The 23035-nt window shown below is 43.4% G+C and overlaps 1 protein-coding gene across 4 annotated transcripts in view; it reads left to right on the top strand.

Moving 5' to 3' along the window:
- AFF2 (ALF transcription elongation factor 2) overlaps positions 1–6495 on the top strand; it is a 324933-nt gene extending 318438 nt beyond the window's left edge. For all 4 annotated transcript variants that reach the window (XM_050974296.1, XM_050974295.1, XM_050974297.1 and 1 more), the window contains one exon: positions 3329–6495. In XM_050974296.1, the coding sequence (XP_050830253.1) occupies positions 3329–3450 (122 nt within the window). In that variant the 3' untranslated portion in view covers positions 3451–6495. The remainder of the gene's footprint in view (positions 1–3328) is intronic.
- Positions 6496–23035: the final 16540 nt, after the last annotated feature.

Here is a 23035-nt window from a genome sequence, read left to right as displayed (position 1 = left end):
CTGATAGGAGGAAGAGATGGTGATAATCTTGTAATTAGCCCTGTGTGTTGTGGAGTTGTTAAATGTTCTACTTGGTATTAAATCAAAATAGCTCAGGCATTCAGCCAGCAGACAGAAAATGTACCCAGCCACTGCTGTTATCAGTCCTAGAGCTGGATGAGGAAAAACCTGCTGATTCTCTTTCTGCATTTTCCTCCCTGCTCTCTTCTTTGTTCTCATTTTGATTTATGATCAAATAAACCCAATTCTGCAAAGCCATATAGGAATACTCTTTATTCAGATGAGCAGTCCCTTTGACTTTACTGGGACGGGATGCATGAATAAGGGTTTCTCACATGAGCAAGACATTTAAGGTTGTGACCTGTTCTTTCATATCTTGTTTCACAACCTGCAGACACGTTAAAGGGAATGCAAAGTTCATGTTACTTCAAATTTCATTTAAGTATTGTAAACCATTGGAGAGAGATCAGAGTTTCCTACATGCTATAGCATGTCTGCCTTTATATATTTTCTGGAAAGATACCTCATTTCTAATTAAGTACTTGATTTAAGTTGCATGCTTAAACACAAATTGCAATTTGAAAAATTCATGGTGTAGCAAAAAGTATATGAGAACTGCTGTGGTTCTCTGCAGGTCTTCATCATACCACATGAGGGATTCTCTTTAACAAAGGATGTATTCAGGACACTTTGACATGAGAAATGGTGCAGTGTTTCATGAAAACTGGCTGTAATTGTTTCACTAGATGTCATCTGCACCTCTCAAATAATTCAAAGCACCTTTATCTGGTTGGCTGGAACAGGACTCACACTTTCTCTGTAGTGATCTCCACCTTGCCAGCTGTCTCAGCTCTGCTGCACTGGCCTGTGGACTGAGGGTTCAAAACTCCCCCGTGACAGCAAACAGGACAGTGCAAACCCGACTCTGCTGTGGGTCCCAGGTCATCATTTGACCTCTCCCTCAAGAGCTTGGGCAGTCAGTTCTTTATAAAAAATGAGATTTTCCCCCCTCCTGTTGAAATAAGAATGATGTCAAAACCAAAAAAAACCACAAACCTGCAAAGAAACCATGATAAGATAAAAATTTAGTTCCTTAAAAAAAAAAAAACAGAACAAAACAAAACCAACCAGATTCAGTCACTTTTGTGAGTTTTTGTGGTCAGCTCTAATTGTTTCTGTTGTCTTCTGAATCACAGGGTGTGTCTTGCATAAGAATATGTCCTTGGTGATCTGTCCTGAGATGGGATAAAACTGTGGCCTAATAGCAATTACCTCTGGGTCTTGCTGCTGACATGAATGTTTCTCAGGTCATGCCCATGCAGTCACAAGGAATTTCCTCCACGCTGTAGGAGCAGTGCAGCCACCCCTTGTCCACGGCTGTCAGCTTGGGTTTTGTGCTCCTCTGAGTCTGCCTGCATGCTCCCAGTCTGAACTTGACTCATGTTCAGCTGGCTCAGAGCAGCAGACAGAAGCCTTTCTTTGTCAGCCTGACAAAAGATGTGCCATTAAAATAGAAATGCATAGCAAGAGGGAGAGCAGCAGAGCTGAGACCCGCCAAGCTGATCTGGGTTGAAGAGGAAAGCAGGAACATACTGCCATGTACCTCTGGTGGAATCCCCTGGTCCACAGAGTTGAGAGTGTGGGGAGAATAGATGGAGTTTGGCATAAACCTGTGTCTGTAACAGGCCAAACTCATCTGCAGATTTCCCAAAGCCCAAGGGATGGTTTGTCTTGGATCACCTAAAGTGGTGTTCTTCACCATCTATAACATCAAACTCTCAGCTAACTTTACAAGATCGGATCCTTTTTTTATGCTTCTGAAGGAAGCAGGACTTCTTCTCTGCAGTAGAAAACTACCAGCTCTGTAGGGAGCAAGACCTGTTCTCTCATGCATAAATTTATTAAGTGGCTTCAATGCTTGTAGCTTTTTCCAGAAATGTTAACCTGAAATTAGGCTTTAAGGTGAATTCTCAGTGTTTAAAGCAGTTATTGTTTATTTGAGCCTAGAATGAGATCTCTAGAATTCAAGCAAGATAGTGCACTATTTCATTTCAAAATGTATTGATTTTACACTGGAGGAGATGAATGAAAGACAGAGAAAGGAAGATTAAAAGTAGCTGCTGGCTGCAGCATCTGAACAGCACTGGTGCTAGCCCTGAGCTCTCATTATGCTTGCCTCCAGCCAAATCACTTTGTGCTCTGATACTGCTGTAGCTCCCAAGCTGACCAGGGTCAGGCTGTCAATACTTGGATAGAAGACCTCAAAGCAGCACTTACTCGCTGAAGAAAGTACTGATAATGATTTTGTACCCAGCATCTGCTTTCTTGAAGTGCAGCCAATGCAGTGCTGGCTGGCTCAGTGCACTGGATTGCAGACAGGGTGAGAATGTGAGGGCTCAGCCATTCCTTACTGTGATTGTTGGTTGTTATCTGAGCTCTGAGGGGCTGTAACAGAGAGCGGGTTCCCACTTGCCTAAATATAGTGTAAGTGTTGGATATGTGGGAATGCCTGTGCCCCAGCCAGCATAAAGAACTGTGGGAGAATACAGGACACAATTCAGTTCTCCATTGACAGCAATTAGGAAAGGTCTGTTGGCCCTAACAGGATTAGTCTTTCACCCAGAGAGCATCTAACACATGACATAAAGTAAACTGGTGTGTCGCTTCCTAACTGGGGCTCTCTGTTTAGTGACCTCCTGTTAACCCTTCCTGACCAGGAATCCCAGGGTTGGGATTCTTCCCCCCTGGAGGTTCCCATCTCCAAGGAGTTATTTTCCTGCTGTGTTGTCTCTCTCCTCTTCCTCCCCAGCTCCCATCCCACACTCATCCTCTGGGGCCTGCAGCTGCAGCAGGATGAGCAGAGTGATGAAAGTGCTGCAGTGTCAGTAACAGAAATTAGAGGGTGGGGAAAGGAGCAAGAAAGGTCCTCTAGTCTGGAAAGATCCAGTCTAGCCCTTCATGTCTGGGAAAGAGTACAGCATGGAAAAGTAATGCAAAATTTCATTGCCAATCAATGAAATTGATTTAAATCATACAGTCAGCAAAACTAATCTTAAAAAACTGACAGTGCAGATGATCAGAGTTAAAGGAAGACTACTGGCATCCATTCACACCATCCTGTGGTAGACTTCCAGCATGGATAATCTAATTTGGTTTGTTTCAATATATCGTTGTCATTTAAATTCTTTTTTACACCCCGTGTGCTCATGTGCACCACTGTCCTTAGAACTCACTAATTACACTGTGCTTCTTCTGAGTGGGAAATCATGGTAACACCTCTATTTCTGTACCATGGCCTGAAAAATTGCTTCTGTTTCTTGTGTTGCAGAGTTCTTTGTAGAGCTGGACTCAGTGATGGGACCCTTAACACAACACAGCAGTATGACCAATCTGGTTCGTTACGTCCGCCAGGGACTCCACTGGCTCCGCATCGAGGCTCATTTGTTGTAGTGACTGCTGCCCTGCTCATGACATCCCCATTCTTCTACCTCTACCAGCGCAGAGACGATCACTGGTGGAACTCCACTCATTTTTGGAAGTTTATTCATGTAACTTCATTTTTATTGCCTTTTTTAATATCCTATCTATTGGAAGTAGAAGTTACCATAAATGAAACTTATGACTCAAGAGCAGTATGTGTTGTACCATCTAATCATCTTTGACAATTTTCTATGCCTTGTGTCTCCTGGATCCTGCCATCCTTATGTGCTTTATGGAACGGTACATTCCCTGCAGTGTTGTTTTAAGTCCATGCTGCCTTCAAGTGAAAACAAAAAAAGCACTTTGAGAAGATATGGATTCCTGAGAAATAGTACAAAGCGTCTTAAATATTTGAGGGTATATATGAGAAGTCCCTTCTGAAATAAATTAGTAGAAGTTATAGCTATTCATTCAAAATCATCTTCTGAACCTGAACCAAGCTTTTCGACGCTTAATTCTGGCATCATTACCTGACTCAGTACATTCCTAAGATTTCATACTCCCTATGGGGTTAATCTCTGAAAGAGAATGTTGAATATCTTACAGGTACATAATGTAAGATCACCAAAGGTGTTAAGAGGTAAAAGGTTGAAGGAATGCCTCATTAAAGAATGATGACACACTATGCAATGAGGTTTTGATATTCCATTCTTCCTGTTTATTGTTGGCTTAATAATTTCAGTAGGCAGCAGAATTTATTGCAATTTTTAGGCAGTTTCAAAATATTAGCTTTCTTAGTCTTATCTACCATTCCTGTACTAAATCTGTGAATTTTCTTTCTGTTTTACTGTTTAGTCTCAAACACATACTTATCAAAGATCTTTCTTCATAGAACAATCTCTCCTTGCATAGTGACTCACTGAAAGCAGATTTTAACAGGACTGCTGCACTCTAAGCATTGATATTGTATGTAGAAGTCCATTAATAAGTGTATGCAGATTCTTCATGAACCATCTAGAAGTTTAACTAACCAGCTACTGTTGAAACATTATAATTCCATGTGGCATCAATTTTCACCTGTTTTGTTCATTTCAGAGCATTAGAAACGAACAGTATTATCTTGCTATCTTGAAAACATTGTCAAATTAAATAAAATCACCAGATTTACCCAAAAGCAATATAACATTTGTTTAATAATGGCCATGAATACTTCAGTCAGATTACCTTTTTTCCAAGCTCTGCATCTGTTTACCTGTGCTGTCATGTTTTGGACCATTTCTCTAATGCGTGAATAATAATGAGACAATTCAGATAGAATTTCAAAGCAATTGTGAATAAATTGCACCATTTCACATTTGCTCTTTCCTCTTATTTTTTTCCCTGTTATAAACTGCACTGCTCTTCTGGTGCCACTGCAAGAAGCGCTGGTGCATGAAACAAAACAAAATGAATTTATATCAATAATTCACAAGACTTTAAATGGTCTCATCTCATTCTTGATATAACGCCTGCATACCTTACTGAACTGTAAATTCCATTTCTATAAACAGAAAATGCTCATAGCAATGTAAATATTATTCTGTCTCATCTCATTGAAATAATACAATATGTGTATTAAATGCCATCCAGATATTAGTTAATTGCAATTACCTTCTGCTATATAAATCTGTATATTCTTTAATCTGGTGAGTTATTGGATTCTACTCGCTGGGTTGTGACCAGATAAATAGGACAAATTTGCATTTAAAAGGTTCAGACTGTTAGGATTTTTAGAGCAGGCCTTGGATATTTGCAATAAGAGCAGTTTAAGGACTCTGCCCAGTGCACATGTAAGACAAACATTTCAGTAGCTGTTGCATATTAGCTCCCTGTAGTACTACCTTTCCTTAAAAATCAGTAATTCCTAACATTTTGTTCCTCAAGACTGTATTGTAAACGTAGCCAACGTGCATCATTAGAGAAACCACCCCGTGCAGGGTTTCTGCAAAGGACATTTGCAGAACATGCCCATCCTGTATTATCTGCACATTCCTGTTCCTGAAGTGGTTGATTCACCCTTATCTGTTCTCTGAGGGTTTCAGTAACACGGCTGAAACCTGAATCTGACACATTGGTCACGCCAGCTCTGGCCCCAGGAGCTAATGAATAAAACCACAGCAGTGAGAATGTTCAGAAATGTAGATGAATGGTGGTGGTCGGGGTTTTTTTAAAGGAAAAGAAAATGAAGCATTTTAAATAATTTTTTTTAACAGGTTGGGTACTTGAGATGAGCTGAGGTTGGGCTGATTTTGTCATAAGCCAGAGTTTTCCGTTCTTTTTGCAAAGAACTATTCAGTCTAATTAAGTGCATTGTCATCACTTGCTTCTTTAATGTAGATTGAAATCCAAGACTTCCATGCATTTGCAAGGGATAGCAATGTCTTGAAAGACACAGGACTCTTCAGAGTTTGCTGCAGTCACTCAGTGATCACCATCTATTATCTTTTCCCAGTTGCTTGTGGTAAACAGGCTCCTATCTTAAAATCTACCCCATGTTCACAATATTTTCCTTAAACAGCTTAAGGAATTGGCCCTCCTGGTTTTGTATCCTGTGACTTAGTTTGAAATGTATGCTGAATCAATGGTATCATGATAAGTCCAGCAGTCAAGTCTAGGATCACAAGCCAACTTACTATTTAGCAGTCTTGTTTCAAAAGCGGCTTAGAAACAAATTAAATATGGAGAGTAAATTACTGTCTTATCCCTGGGGATGATGCTTCTTTTGGGTTAGTTATTAAGGATTATTGCACTTTTACAGGCACTATATTCATCTCATTTCAATTGCCAACATGTCATCTTCATGGAATCATTTTACCCCTTAAAATATTATTTCCAGCAGAGCTAATCAAATAAGATTGTTTGTTTCAATCCATGGGGAAGCAGCATGTCTGTGCTTGGGCATTTGCAATGTCTGCACTTAAAACTGCCCAAATTAAGCTCTCAGACTCATGAACCAAGCACCAAAAATTACAAGATTGGCTTAAAATTGTGGTTTGGTTTTGTTGGTTTTTTTAAATAAACTTTTTGGTTCCTGTATTGCCTTCTGGATTATGAGCTTTGGGACTGGTTTCATGACACATTTTCAGGCATTTTACAAGCATGCCAAGGGCTGGAACTGACACATTTCTTTTTAATAGTGATAAACTGGAACAGTGATGTAATCTCTTGACTTCTGTAGCTGGATTTAAGAAGGACACCAAGCTTTGTAGAACACTGCCAGAACTGACAAGACTGTCATTTGTGACCCATGCCTGAGAAGGTTTGGAGCAATATCAAGAGCTCAGCAGTGAAGGGACCAGGCCTGTAAAGGGCTAAACTCAGGCATTTGGGGTGCAAGACCTAGTCCTAAATGCTGGAGAGAGGCATTTACATAGCACTTAACCTCCACTTCAAGGGCTGCAGCAGGTCTTAAGGATTTGACAACGTGCAGGAGCAATATCCAGCTCCAAGTGCAGTGAACATCTCCAGCCATGTGATGTGTGTTGGGTGCTCTAGAGCAGGGAGCTGAGGGAAAGCCTTTTTGTGATCATCTTGGTGGCAACTTTCACAGCTTGCATCTTAATTTTGCTTTTTCTCGCATGCTCTTTGGACTTTCAGTTATTTAAATAGTCTCTCTGTGAATGGATTGCCTCATTTATAAATTATCTTCTTTGAAAAGTAGAGACAGATCTGTTGATATTTATGTGGGGGATTTTAAAAAGTAGGATTGGAGATCTTCATTCCTCCTAAAGAAAAAAATAAGCCAATTGAATCTGGAATTTTCTTTCCGTGCTTTTTTTAAATTTCACAGCTTTTATTATGTTCTTCTGTTATGACAGTTTAAATTCACTGATGTTTTTAGATACTTTGGAAAAAACTGGTTTTATCAGCATTTAATGCTGTCTAAATCAAATTTTTCATTTTGTGAGTGTAAATTAATAGATAACAAAAATTGGGCTGGTAGGGATTCTGACTTAAGTATTAACATACTTCAAGACTTGGAGTTCAGGAGAAACTCCATGCAGCTTTGAAGCAAGCCCACAAGTGCGAGTGTGTGTGCACATCTGTGTGGATTTATGCGTGGATTTGCAGCAGAAAGTTCCTGCTCATAACTTCCTAGCACAGAAGAAAAGACATGGTAGCTGTAAACAGGAAACACTCCTACCACTGCTGGTGGTAGTGGCATTATTCAAGTGTTCCTCTGTAGTTTGTGCATCGTCCTGTTTGCATCTACTGCCTCTTGCAGACGATGAAGGTGTGGCAGAAAGTAGCAACAACTCTGTCATTTTAGTCCTGTGGTCCCTAAAGTCAGTGTAAGAATGAATGAGCTGTGTCAATGTGCTGCTTTTCAGGTTAACCCATTTGCCATAGACCAGTGTCTTGAAGTTTTAAGAAAGACAAAATATTTAACGAGACACCAAAGAAAATAAAGTTGTCATTCTGGAGCAAGTGTAGCAGTGTCCCAACTGTAGGCAGGCTGCAGACCAAGGGCTCTTTGCAAAGGGCCTTTGCCTCTCAGCATCTCCCTCACCTCACCTGAATACACTGGAGTGAGGCAAAGGGGATGAAGATGGAAAACCAATGTACTTGTCCTAATGACATCTCCCAGCTTTACTTTACATGCTACTTTTAAAATACAAATAAAACAAGTCTTAATCTTGGGAGAGCTCAGTTCCTCAGTTTCCAACAATCCTCCTGAACTTCCATGATATAACCAGGGCACACCAATGCATATAGGCATTCTCTGTTGTATAATGAGATATGTCTATATGGGGGCATATTTTGCTTATGTCACTTGATATTTAGCCTAAATGTATAGGCTAAAAGCTATTAGGGTCTCCTTCATGACTGAAACCTCTCTGCCACTGAATGGAAAACATTCCTGCCTGACTCAGAGAGTAGTCAACTTCTCCCCAGTACCCTTGTCAAACCTGCCTTTCTGATGGACTTCATAGCTTTCCTTAAGCCATTTTGTTTCAGAGATGTTTTGTCTTCCAAGATCAGTTCCTCTGATCATCTCACACCACTTTAAAGCTCTTGTGGTGGCTGCTGAAGGCAGGATAGATTGTGTTCAGATCATGTGTTCAGTTCAGGGGGCCCTGTGGCTCTGTAGAGAGATGAGAGCAAATTCAGGTGCAGATGAGTTACTGCATAAAACTGGTGTCACATGAGAATCAAACCTGGCCTCATCAGGAGGCACAGCAGCAGAAACACTGTGATGAAAAGCTGTTCCCAGAATCACAGGGTGTGTAGTGACATGTCAGGCAGCTCACTGGCACTGTAATGATTTTAGGCAATGGTAAAGATGTCAAGAGTGGTTTAAAGAAAGTGGGGCAAGCTGCTGTGCTCTGGCATTGTGAATTTAAGCTGAGTGTGCTTCTTGGGAAAGAGGACATTATTGTTGATGTGTCCTGCAAAATAACACCTATACCATGGCATCCTGTGAAATCAGAATACAGCACCACCGCTTCCAGTTCTTCAGGGCACCTCAGAGTGCCACCTCATGTCACAGAGGGGTCATTCTGGTCACTACATTGAAGTCACCATCCAGTTAAACCATTCTTTTTTACTTTGTTTTTACAACAAAGCAAGGACCAAGCCCAAAGGCCCAGCAGCCACCTTAGGCAGCACTGTGTGACCTGGTGTTGCCTCCCACAGGCTGTGGAGCCACACAGAGCTCCTGAGCCCCAGCCTGCTCTGGGTGTTGGACTGCTGCAGGTGTGTGTGGTGGGGATCCCCACAGGCCCTGTCTGCACTGGGGGAGCAGTGCTGTGCCCAGGACTGAGGGACCCCAGCCCCACCACCTGGGTCAGCAGAGCTGGGGCTCTGCATGGTTTCAGGTCTTGGTCCGGTGCAGCTGCAGCTGGACTGGGGTTTGAGCACTCCCTGGTACTTGCAGTGTGTCTGGAAATGCCAGTCAAGCTGACAGAAGTGAGCTCACAGTGCCAGCAGAGAGCTCAGTCCATACCCTCTGCACACAGAACTGGAATTTTAACCATGCTGTCCACAGGACCCCTCATGTTTACAGGACTCCAACTGAGTCCCACTGATGCCAGTCTAAAAAGGCAAATGAGTGGAAAATGCAGCTGTTTGAGGCTTGTTTTCTTCCTGATTTTAACTGAGTTCCTCTGTTTGCAAGTCCCATAAGTCCTCTGTGCTAAATACAAGTTTACTCACAGCTGTGTGAGTGTCACCCTTTTGTAGTACCATTGAAAGACCCTTCAAGTATAGACAGCCCTAACTTCAACTCAGTTATTTTCTTCTTAGAATTCAAAGGAAGCTCAGATTCTGAGGTTAATTTAATTGTTTCATTGAACAGCAGTAACTACAGTGGACCAAAATTTGAGCTAAGCAAATGTAAAATAACTTGGCTCAACTGGTGGAATTGATGGGACCAAATTCTGCTGTCATGTGGCATTAGTGCGAGTCTTACAGAGCTTGCTGAATACTGTTTATCAAGGAGGAGCTGGATAACAAAAATGGCACAGCCTCCCTGGAATTGTGGATGTTAGGCCAGAAATTGAGTTGCATTAACCCAATTAATTAATGGAATTCCATCCATTTTTTTTCTGGCTGGGCACTCATCTCAGTGAAAGTAGTTCAGGGTCTGTGCACTAGAGCTGGAGTAACTGCAAGCAGATTTGCTCTTCAACCAGACCATGTGTTGGCTCAGCCCTGGCTCAGGGAAACCACCACTGACTTCATGACAGGTAACAACATTGTGGACTCAGAGAAGCTTTGACCCACTGGCAGGAGACATTTACCCTTGAATTTATGAAATAACTGAGTAGTGGATAGCAACAAAAATGTTTTATTTATAACAGAGGCATAGTACAAGTTCTTCAGCTGCTGCAAACTGGTGAAGGAGTACTGATTTCAGTGGAGTTAATCCAATATGCACACACCAAGGAGCAAACCCTTTAATCCCAGACTAATTTTTGCCAGTATATCTCTATGCAGATGAACTCCCAAAGCTTTTATCATCATGCCTTTTTACTGATCATGCCATTGGAATGATTAACATACCATAATCCCTGCCTGTGAGCAAAGATTGTACATTGCAAAGCCATGCAGTGTACTGCACATCATAAAACTCTTTAGACCACACAGTCTGGAGATGCATTTTCAGAAACAAGATGAGCAGAGCATCTTTTGATCTGATGTCAATTACACTTCACTCTGCACTTCCACAGCTGAGATTTTCACACAGACTGAGTGATGGCTGCATGCTTCTGATGACTGTGGGCCAAAGCTTCAGCTGATGTGCCTCTAAGTAGCTCTGAGGATGTCAGTGCTGATTTACACCAGCTGAAAAACCAGTCCTCTCCCTTTTCATACTGTGCTGCATGCCCTAATGCAGCTTTAGAAATGCACGCTGAGGCTGAGCCTATAGTGAACTATTCTGATTCAGCACCAAATAATCCCTGATAAAAAAAATGGAGAATAATTTCTGCTTGCCATCTAGGCTTGCAAATGTTTTGGTATTAACTAAAGGCATGTTGCAATTTCATTACCTCCCAGTTTAAATATTTACTGGCTTCAGCATTAGCTTGCATAGAAAAATGGCAAATAAATTCAAACATGTAATAAATGCTCTCAGTCTAGAGATGGAATCTGTTTCTTTAGTTCAAAGACATTGCAGCAGGCTAAAGTGGTTTTTCTAAGCCAGTTGGGTTCTGTACATTTAGAAGTCATGGCAAATATTTACCTAGGCCCAATTCTGCTGTTCTTCCCCTGAGCATCCTGGTGAGCAGGTTGCTCCACTGAAGTCCACAGAAGTAACTGTGTCAGTTGGTGCTCAGCACACAGATTGCAGAAGCAGGCACTGAAGATGTTAGGTCCCTGCAATTTTAGCCATATGTATCATCTGAGGACACTTAAAAATTATGTACATTTTATCCAAGCTGACAGTCCTTGTATTTCCATAAAATATTTTATCACTTATTCCTGTCTGTATTTTTGACATCTCTGGATTGCATATCTTCTCCTGAATCTTAAATGCTATTTTTTTTTTTAACCCACATTCAAAAGGTCTAGGACATACCATCACAGAATATAAAAACAAGTCAAAGATCTGGTGATATTTTGCTTTGGTTTTGAGCTCTCCTTCGGTTTGTGTTTTGGCTGTGGTACTCCCAGAATTTCTGGAATGGCTCAACTCAATTCATGTTTCTTCCTGTCTTTAAAAAAACCATAAAACAAAAAAGCAAAATACAACTAAGGTTCAGGAAAAGCAATCCCAGCAAACTTGGTGGCTGTTTGCTCTTTCTAGCTGTCCTGATTTTTTCATCCTGCCATATTGGGAGTAGTCTAGTCTGTGGGTTCTCTCACCCACTATTTCTGGCTGTTATGGCAAATACTATTTTTTGGCTTTTTTTTTTTTCTTTTGTGTGTGTGTGTGTGCGCATGTATAATTAACCAAAATATCAGGAAAATTTATATATGCTTTCTTCTGGTTCCTGGAAATAGAGCAACATTATGACCTTATGGTCTTCCAGCAAAAGTCAGATTTAATTTCTGCATTGCAGTGCAACTTAATTAGCTATTGGAATTAGATTATGGTTTACTAAATGGCCTTTTACCTTACGTTCTTATGTTCTTACTTTTTATTTACTCTTGAAGTAGCCTCTTCTTTTTCTCATGTGTGCAAGTATCATATCAATAATCATTGCAATTCCACAAGGTGTCTTTGTTCTGAACAAGCATGTTATTCTTGTAAAGTTTTAAGTATAAGTTAAGATGTTTTGTACAGACCAAGGTAACTGTTAAACTGTCAAGCAATTACTGAAATGTTGTATAGTTATAAAAGTTTGATTTCTTTTGCTTTATATGTATAAAATTGTATCTTGCCTGTTTTGCTTTGTATTTCCAACGTGTTGCACAATTATGCATTTTGTTTACATTTGTTCCTTCTTCGAAAAAAAAAAAGAAATAACAGTAATACTTTATGTACAAACATTTTAAATGTACTTTTGTTGTTTTTAAACACAATGTCTCTGTATAAATAATATTGGTTGAACTGGTACATTCGTGTCTCTCATAGAGGGATTAATTATACTGCCAGTGCATTGAATTATTTAAAAAAAAAAAGTAAAATAAAATTTTTATGAAAATGTAACCCATTTTATCACTATAAATTATTCTGTCTTCTGCTATTTTCTCATTCTCCTCCCAGGACAGAATAAGTATGGTACAGTAAGTACTGTTTGTGGGAGAGCCCTCATTGGTTTTAATTTTTAATCAATGTGTTTGTGTCATTGTGGCAACTTAAAATGACTTGGTGTTAGAAAACAATGTAGTGCTGATACCAGTGTGAGGTAACAGGATCAATAATGTGCTTTCCCCACCCCTGAGGGGCCTCAGCTGCAAGGCAGCAGCCGAAATCCTCTCTGTCCCAAAGGCAGCCAGAGAGCAGAGGGGCCAGGCTTCCAGAGAGGGGCTTTGGGCAAGCCCAGGGCTCCAGCGTGACTGAAACTGTGCCACTGAATGTCACTGACCCTCTGCTGCCACTGAGTGTCACTGACCCTCTGCTGGGGTGCCCAGAGCTGTGCCACCCAGTGTCACTGGCCCTCTGCTGGGGTGCCCAGAGCTGTGCCACCCAGTGTCACTGACCCTCTGCTGCCACTGAGTGTCACTGACCCTCTGCTGGGGTGCCCAGAGCTGTGCCACCCAGTGTCACTGACCCTCTGCTGCCTCTCAGTGTCACTGACCCTCTGCTGGGGTGCCTTGTTCCCTGGGGGCTTCCTGGCATGACAGACCTGGGAACAAATGCCAGCTTTTGTATCATCACTGCAGAATTAGCTCTGAGAGGCAGAGCCACGAGTACCAGCTGGGAGGAGATGTGAAGGGCTCCCTGGAGATGCTGGCAGAGTGTGATGGGGCTGCCCAGTGCCAGGCTGAGCACTCAGTGCTGCTGCTGCTCTCGGGGCATGTGAGGTCACTGTGCCCACAGGGAGAGAGGAATTGCAGCTCTCCCCACACAGAGTCCATCTCAGGCTGCTGTCCCCAAGCTACAGAAGCCATTGCTGTGGTTTGCTCTGTGGCCCCTCACGCTCACAGTGCTGCTGCAAACATTTCCATCTCAGCCTGGAGAGCGGTGTGCTCCGGGGGTGCTGCAGGAAGGCACGGCTGGGAGGCACAAACAGCTCAGCCCAGACAGTGCTGCAGAGGGGGTGGCGAGCCCAGGATATAGATGGTGTCACAGAACAGTTCCTGGAGAGCCCCACCAGTGGGTGTTAGTCTGGATTTGAGGCTGAGCATCTGTTGTAGTGTCCCCCCTAAAACAAAGGGCCAGTAGCTGGTTTGGTGTCTTCCAACTTCTCAGCACCCCTCTGACCTCATGAAGCAGCTGACAGCTCTCTGCTCTGAGCAGACTAAGGCTTTTGCAGTTCATCATCCCACTTGTGTGAATAGTCACCTGTAAAATGGGTGCTGGAGCCCCAGTCCTTCTTGGGCATAAATCACTTCAGAACGAAGTCTGGAGTGGGGAATTTGTTTGGAGCCCACTGTGTGTCACAGGTGCCCATTTTGTGTCCAAGGAGACAGAAATGTCTCCATCCTCTGTGGATATCTCAGAGAGACTCTTGTGGGTCAGCAGGAGGGAGGGCAGGTCTGATGCTTCGTGTGCCATTCACTCCTCCCTGAATTCTTTTCATCTTCTGGGTGTGCCCAGAAACCTGCTTGAAGCTTGACTTCAGACTGGCAGTTCATGTCATTCCCTGCATGTGTAACCTTGTAATCAGCTGTGAAGTGTTCTGTGATCCCAGCTATGAATGATGAATGGCTCCACATAAACCTGTGCTATACAGCACTCTTAGTGTGACTGCTCAATTCAGAAAAAGAAACAAAACCCCTGGAAATAAAAAAGGGATAATTTTTCATACAGCCAGCACGTGGGATTCCCACAGGAGCAAAAGATGCCACCCTGCTGAGTAGGGGGAGAAATGTCTCCTCCAATATGGCAATGTCAGGGATAATGGAAGATGGGCATTTGGATGCTCATTTTCATACATAATTTCACAACAACGTGGGGCAAGGTACTGTGTGCTCTGTTCCACAGCCAAGGGGACACCCTCCCTCCCTCCCTGCCTCCCTGGCTGGGGCTGAGGCACTGGAGCAGGATGCTCCTAAGAGCTAAGAAAGGCTCAAGTGAGAGAAGGAAGCACGACAGCTTGGCAGCCAGATAAGATTATTTAACTCCACAACACCCTCAGGAATGAGTGTGGTCCATGACAAGCTGCTTAGACCACAGGATGTTTCATTGCCAGAACAAAACATGAAGTGCTTTTGAAGCCTTACTTATATCTAAGAAGTCAGGCTGAGCTTCCCGTGGTCTGTAGAGCTAAGGAGTAGAAAGCACAGCCCAAATATTGGCACTCCTCAGCCCCTCCCACACACATGGTCCAGGAGGAATGCAATGCAACATCAACTCTACATTTCACTTACCAGCTGCATTTCAAAGTGATTTTAGATAACTTTTTATTTGAAAAAAAGCACATGTGCATGGAGGGATTTTCCCCTCCATACTGTGTCCATACATTTGGAAGGACTTTATTATAGCTAATGTGAACATGTTCAGCAAACAAACCACACATCAAGTTAATGTTAAGCAAAATTTTCTGGTCATATGAGCTACAGAAGAGCCCCTCTTGACATTTTTTAGGCATGACCTTGAGAAAGAGATGTGTTCTCTCTTTTAGGGACCTTTATGGACACACGAGAGCAGCCAAACACAAGACATGGGTTAGTACACCAGACCTCAGGAACTGCCCTGCAGAAGAAAAGATACTGTCATAGAACCATAGAACCATAGAATCAGCTGAGCAAGAAGGGACCCATCAGGTTCATCAAATTCCAACACTACTTTTTTGCAGGATTTTTTGCTCAAGAAGTTACATTTTTGAAAGGCAAATCTGAGTGAAAAAGTAAACCAAAAACCCACAGCCACCACTACCACCACCACCATTTCTCAGCCAGCTCCAAGCACACAGGGCTCACCCTTTTGGCAGGGGGTGCTGTGAGAAATGTCTGTGGCTGGATGTGATGAAGCCACATGAAAAATGCTCCATTTTCTGCTAAGAGAGCTAGGCCATGCAGCCAGAGAGCCAGGGTGCCAGCTTCCCCCTCACATTCAGCATGCCAGCTCTAATCTATGGGGACAGTGAAGCCCCCAAATGACTGCTGAATTTGACCCAATTCCCAACTGTGTCAGGGGCTGCTGCAAAATTCAGCACACCCTGAATACCCCTCAGTGTTGATCCTAGGCTTTGAGGAGCATTAGGAGCTTTAACTCTCCATTCCAAATAATTTCATCCTTAGAGAGGTGTAACAGGGAGCAAATTCTGCAGCACTTTTTTCTTTTAGGATATTTTTTGGGGTTTTGATTTTTTGGGGGAGTTGTGTGTGTGTGTGTGGTTTGGGGTCTTTTTTCTTGCAACTCTACATTCACTGACTATCAAGCAGGAGCTAAATAAAAAGGCTTCATGCCATCAATTTAAGAGCAATCACCTGTGTGTTCAGGATATGCTGGCTGGGAGTTATCTGCAATGAGAAGCTGCTTGCCAATCAGCCTTGTGAAACTCCATTGGCTTTATCTGTCCCTGGAAATGGGCACGGCTCACTCAGTTCAGCACAGCACTCAGATCTCTACTGCTCTCCACGGTCTGGGAGCTGATTAGCCAGGAGAAGCCTCCTCCAGATGGGTGTCCAGGGCATTCCCAGCCCCCACCCAGCACTGCCAAAGCCCCGAGCCTGAGCTGTTCCCAAGTGTCCTGTCTGGTTCCACACACCCATGGTCAGAGGCAGAAATTGTGCCTCAGGGGAGCACAAAGGCTGCAAAATCTTGTCTGGGACCGGACATGTCAGGGGAGCAGCATGGCTAGGAAACTCAGACATTGGCATTGAGAAACCATAGAGGACCTTGAAGGAAATACTTTCAAATGGAATATTCCCCAGCCAAGATGACATTATGTCTCTGGCTTGGACCAGGCTTCAGTGAGCCTCTGCCAGCTTCAGGCAGAGAGATGAGCTTCTCCCCTAGGGCTCCTGTGACTGAAGGTCACTTGGGTGTCCAGAGACTGGACACAGACATTTTCACAGCAGGCTCTTTCCCACACTATGCAGATAAATCCCTTCTTGGCTCCATGGAGCTGGTGCTGGCTCGAGGACAGACCCATTTGCTCCAGACTGCCCCAATGTGATGGTGGTGAGGGACTGGCCCTGCAAACAGTCTAATTAGCTCTATTCTAGGCAGGCAAGGCCTCCTCCAGTGCTCAGCATAGCAGATTGCTGTGCCATTGGTGTCCCTGTCACCAGGGGCACTGGGAATGTGCAGTTCCCCATGGTCAGGGCTGCTCCCATCGTTATCCCAGCAGCTGCTGCCTGGCTGGGGAATGGGCTTGTTCAGCCAGTGAAGGAAACTTTGAACCAGAACTTACCAGGTGCACTTGGTGGCCTGCTGGTTCTCAAAGTAGATGACAACAATGACTAAAAATCTATCTGTTTAATAACCAGGTCACCCGATCTCACCACAGTGAGAGAGACAGAGCCTAAGCCTAAATACAGGTTATTCCACACTAACTTCAAATGTCAAATCCCAGGGTAAGTGAAAACAGACTTGGGCCTTCAGTTTTGTAACACCAGCATGAAAAACAATGCAGCTGCATTGACCACTCAGGGTTTACACAGGCATAACTATGATTTCACTGTCAGAACTGGCATCTCCTGTGGTGAACACTGGACTCTGCATCAACAAAAACGTCACCTCTGTGTCTCAGGGAGGCATTTCAATCTCAATCATCTCTGAACCAATCAATAAAAAAAGCACATCTATGTTAATAATGAGGCACCATGGGCCAGCACAAAAAGCTCCTGGTGCCTGGCACTGGGGCTGCCCATGTGCTGCCAGCCCATGGCCCAGGCCCCAGCTCTCTAATTGCCTCTGCCAGTGCTATCAGCCCCCCAAAGTTGCTGTTTGTCTGTGATTTCAGGAGGGTAATTTATTACCCTGAAGAGCCTGACTCTTCTCCCCCATCCATCTACATCCCTGGGTTAGGTTGTTTATGTTAGCATAATCATTTCTCATGGAGAATGTCAATAAATGCTGGAGACAAAAGGAACACCAACACCACCACCAACAAAAAGCCCAACTGCTAAATAATTCCTAGAATGAGTTGTCAGAAACCTTTTATTTACTGATTCCGTGCATTTCATTTATTCCTGGCAGTAGGCCAACCTCTCTGACAGTTAAGATTTATTGATTTAATTGCCGAGGGTAACCATGCAATAAAATCATCTCAAAGATAAATTTTCATGGCACTGTGCAGCATTGAAGTAATTTTTCAAGTGCTATGGCTATATTTCTGCAGGTTACAGGTGCAAAATTTGCTTAAAGCAGAAATGTCTCATTATTGTAACCCCAGTACATCAGTGTGGTCCCTCCTGTGAAACTCTTTTCTTCATTTCTTTCCCCTCTCCCTTTTCCCTCTCTGTCACTGTGTCTTCCTGTATCTCTCCCCTTCCTCTTTTTTTTAAAAGGTACGGCACAGGTCTCTCAGAAAACAAATTATATTTTCTTAATTGGTTCATACATTCAATGCCCAGGAGAAGAGAGGCTTCAGTTTAATTAGTAGTGGGCTTAGAGGTTATTTACAATGTTATATAGAAGCATTTGTTTCCAGCTGTGAGGTGCTTTTTAACACTGAGGCCTCACAATGTAGCTGATTGCCATTTGTGACATTACAGTTTATTGAATCTTTAGATCTTTTTATTTAGACTGTTAAAGGGCTCATTATAGTTCAGAACAAGGAGCAAATGAAAATCCCTGATTAAATCCCAGGTTAATGACAACACATCTGAAGTCGGAGATAGTCTAAAGTTCTAAAAATGTGAAACATTTTCTTCTTTCTCATGATTTATTTGGGGAGGGAGAAGCTGTTTGGTTTCAGAGTGGGATTTGATGACATATTGTTCTGGCAGCCTTGGCAGTTTCCCTTGCCAGGCTGGAGTGTTTAACTCACTGTCCTGCCTTGCTGAGGACATTTGGCTGAAGGGAGCTCGGAGGTGGCACCAGGAGAACGAGGGCTGCCAGCCTGGCAGAGCAAAGTGTGGCTGCCAGTGGCCACCATGGCCAGGGTGAGCCGTGCCAGAGCTGGGGCCAGCAGCCCAAACCTCCTAAGACAAACCAAGGAGAGGTTTTGCTCTGCCAGGCTGGCACAGGTGCACAGTAAGGGCAGAGGGAGCAGGGCTGTGAAGGTGCTGAGCTGCCAGCTCCCAGCCACATCCTCAGGATGTCCCTGGACATCTGTCAGACCTTTGCTGCTGTGGGTCACTGCAGCTTCCCCAGCAGCTCTGGAGGTTTCTGGAGCCTTTAGCAGGGCTTCCACCAGGTTTGCTCATCTTGAAGGGCTCCTGGTCCTTGTGCCAGTGGACTTTCACCCCCCACACCAATCTCATTTCTCTTCCCTGCACAGCCCCAGTCCCAGCCCTTGGCACCTCCATGGACACTCAGCACTGCTCCACTGGGCTTCTCCAGCTCTCAGCTGCCCTGTCCACAGACCTGCCTGTGGAGAACCTGTTTCCTGCAAGGCTGCAATGATTTCCAGCTTTGCAGGTGTCTGGTGACCCAGTGGCTGTCACACTGCCTGAGGGGGTCCCTGGCCCTTCCCAGTGCTGAGGGTGCAGTGCTGTCCCTCCACCCTGCAGGACAGTGCTCCTGCCTGCATCAATGATCTCTGCTGAGCACTCCTGCTGCCACTGCACTGGAGGGCTGGGCTGTGTGCAGAAACTGCCACAACTGTCACCAAAAAACCCAACCCTATATATAGGAAATGCACAAATAATCTATTAAAGCTGAATTTAATTTACAAGCAAGACAACTACATCTTTGATCTGCTCATTTGGAGCAACTCCAAGACAAACAGCAAGTATTCCTATCTCTGAGGGATAATTTGCTCCTTTTTACCAAAGATGGGCAGATTAGGGTCTGTGTTATCATTGTTAATCCATAAATGTATCAGATGAAGCAGTTTGCAAAACAATCTCCTCTTATTTCAAATGATTAGTAATAAAATGTGAAATTGACTTGATGGCTTATATTTTCTGGTGGAAAAGAGAGCTTGGATTTGCAGATTTGCTCCACTGACAAGCTTGTGGGTCTCCCATATCAAACTCTGACTTTAAAGCCCAGGACCTTTAAGCTCACAGTTTAACCTCTTCAACCTCTACCCCTCTGGCTTCAGCCTTTCATTAAGTGAAATACAAAGGCAGGTTGGATACATTAAAAAGAGAATTAGTGAGAAGAGAGGCAGTTGAATCAATAAAGTCAGTAAAGGTAGACCTATTTATAGAGAAACAATGTCAGCATATGATAAACCTGTAAGTAAATTGGCTGAAAGCCCAGAGCTTTGTACTGGATTGGAGAGCTTGAAGGGATCTGAGCAGCAGCAAGCACAATCAGTGATCCCAGGGCTCAGATGTCAGCCATGCCAAATGGGAGTCAGAAAAGCCAAAAAAACTGTTCTGAGATGGGAGAGGGGAGCTGGAAAGGTGAGGGAATATTGGCACAGTTCCAAGAGCTGCCAAAGGAAAATGCCAAGTTCTTAAAGCAGGCAGTGATGGGCAGAGCTGAGGTCTGTGTTTTCTCTCTTTAGACCAGGGGGCTGATCGGGCTGTGAGCTGAGCAGACCTCACACCCTGCAAACACACAGAAGCCTCCAGGCACCAACATCAACAGGCACCTCCAAACTCAAGAAAAAACCCGTCCAGGTATTCAGAAAAAACATCCCACATTTATTGACTGGAAACACAAGTCCTTCCACTGATCACCAAGAGAAGAAATTTGGCCACTTTGGAGAACCTGGCTCACTCTAACCAGTCTGGTTTTGCTGCAGTAGCCTCAGTGTTCAGTCTGGAGCCATGTTAGCCCAGTCCTGGTCACACAGTGAGTGTGCTAGAGGTCCCAAATAGAATGTAAATAAAAAGGGAAAGGACTATCAATCATGTTAAGACCCCTACTGGCACACACTGTGCTCACACACAGAGTATAAACATCTCTAAAAAGCACATTTTTAAAGAACCAGAATTACAAGCTGTTTCAAAACTGCTGCACTTTATTAACATTGAGAATGTGTCATTTGATATAAACGTCTCTAGAAATGATTCAGATGAATTAGCACAGGAAAATCTTTCTGAGTTGGAAAGCGTTGAATCAGAAGCAGCGCAGTCAGTGAATAATGAAAGTAAACCATCATTCTGAAGGATGACTAATGGTGACATGGCCTGTCTAGAAGAACAAATAGCCAAGACGTACTACTTGGCCCCAAAACTGGGCTGAACATCTTTTGAAATGACTTCATTGCTGTGTGAAGACTATTAACAAAACAGGAAACCCTGCCAACTTGTGGACTCCAATGAGAGAGAATTTCACATGTCCACAGGAGAGACAGATGATTCACTCTATAAAGGAGTGGGACTTATTACTCTTAGAGGCAATATTAATAGATCCATCCAAAATCGCCCATGGAACAGATCTATTGACGTTGCCAAGATCTTCAGCTGAAAAATGTGCAGAGAAACTTGAATCTGCAATGTAGAATGCTGCAGTGAAGTGATTACATTTCATGGCACCTAAAATGCTTTTATCAAAGGATGACTTGACAAGACATCAAGATAGCTAAATGCTTAGAACTGCATGTCAATCAAAAACTTACATGTATTATTCAAGGTGCAGACTGAGCTTCAGGGAGGCAAAGGGAAAATTCTAAACTAAGGCTTATGGAGAGTGTGTTTGTGTAAAGATAGGAGATATCTTTTGCAATCTAAGTACATTCATTCTGCTTCTGGGGCTGGATGCATCAGTGTGACTTTACCAACTGCTTGGAGAATTAATTTGATCCATAGTGTCTCATTGAGCAGGTGGGGTAAATGCATTGGATCAGCCCAGTGCAGTGGCAGGTCCAGAACTGGCTTGTAGAAAATTCCCAGTCATTCCATTGGCATTGTTTCCTGCAGACCACTCAGGGCATCTAAAATTAAATTATTTTTTACTATGGAAGTGATCAAAATACTGGCAAAAGGATGTGAAGAAGGATCAATGTTAGCAGAGTCCAAGCTTGGGAATGATCCCCCACAGAAAGGAGGAATATACACTTATACTCCTGCCCTCTGTGTGGCACAGCTGAAATATGGGGCATCACCTGAGAAGAGGACAGGGCTGAATTATTGCACTGTTAAAACCAGGAGTGAAACAAAGGCAAACACAGCTCATGTTTGATTTGACATCTCCTTGCAACTGTCTAATTACCTTCTATACTCAAATGGTTTGCAAGGCAAGAGTGGGAGCAGACTGAAAGAGAACTGCCTTAGATGTTAAATATACCTATTATGGGGGGAAAAAGTAAATTTTTCTATAGGACACATGTATCAATTAAATCTTTCAATGGGGACACCTACCTTGGGCCCCCAACATCAGCCCTGGCTATGTTACACAACTTTATTTACGCCCTTAGTTAATATGAACTAGCAGTTACCACAGCAATTATTACTTTTTATGGTGTACATAAAGTTCTTTTTACAGTTAAGAGATAGGGTCAATGTTTAAGCTTAGCTCAGCATTTAGCAAGCTTTCCTTCCTGGATGTTTTGATTACTTAGGAAAGCTTTAACCTCTACAATGTAATGAAGGCTGGGAAGTTGTAAGGCAATTTGTAGGAGAAAGGGTGTGCATGAGGATATATGCACTATTATGAAGCTCAATAAATAATCATGTGAAATTGCTGGCATTTAGGACCCTCTAGAGAGGAGCTTTCCCAGCCGGCTCCTGATCGCTCATACCCTGAGTAATTCCAGATTAAATCCACTGCCTTTGTGGAAGTGTATGTGACATCAGAAACCAGCCCCACATTTCTGCAGTGCGTGGTAATTGTCTCCAGACAGCAGCAAGGGGGCTGTGCATGGCTCCAGCCGTGCAGGGAGGGCTGCTGCTCCTCCCTCCCCAGGGTGGCTCCGAGGGAAAGTGGTGCAATGCCCAAATGGTCAGAGCTGTGGGAATGATGCAAGATGTCTTCCACTTGCATTTTATTGAGAGAGCTTATAAAATTCAAAATGCAGCTGTGTGGGTTGGTTGGGTCTGCCTGTTAAAGGGGCAGCATTCCTCATGCTGTGATTGATATGGTTTAGGCACATCTGTGCACTCACTTAACCCTTCCCTCCACCCTCTCCATCTCAAACCACTGCTAGACATGAAAAGTGGGAATTTGTCTTTTGTACGTGAGGGTATAAAGAGCTTCTTGACTTCCACTGACAACAGTGCACTTTGATTCCCTCTCAATGCTAATTTTACCTGTTTTCTTCAGGGAAGACATGCAAGCCCACACCAGGACAACCAGCCCTTTTTCTTTCTCAACCTCTAAGGCATAGGAAAGGGGCAGCTTGGTAAAATGACCTGGACACGTGTTACAACAGATAATCAATGGCTCTAGTAAATGCACGAGAAAGCATTCCAAGGCACATTTCAGTAAACATTCTCCAGAATCTGTGGCTATTTATCAAATATGAATGCACCCTTCAGGATGAGGATCTCATTTCCCCCGGTGTTTTTG

The sequence above is a fragment of the Serinus canaria genome, chromosome 4A, assembly GCF_022539315.1.
Source record: "Serinus canaria isolate serCan28SL12 chromosome 4A, serCan2020, whole genome shotgun sequence".
Lineage (NCBI taxonomy): Eukaryota > Metazoa > Chordata > Aves > Passeriformes > Fringillidae > Serinus > Serinus canaria.
This window is presented reverse-complemented; position numbering and strand designations above follow the sequence as displayed.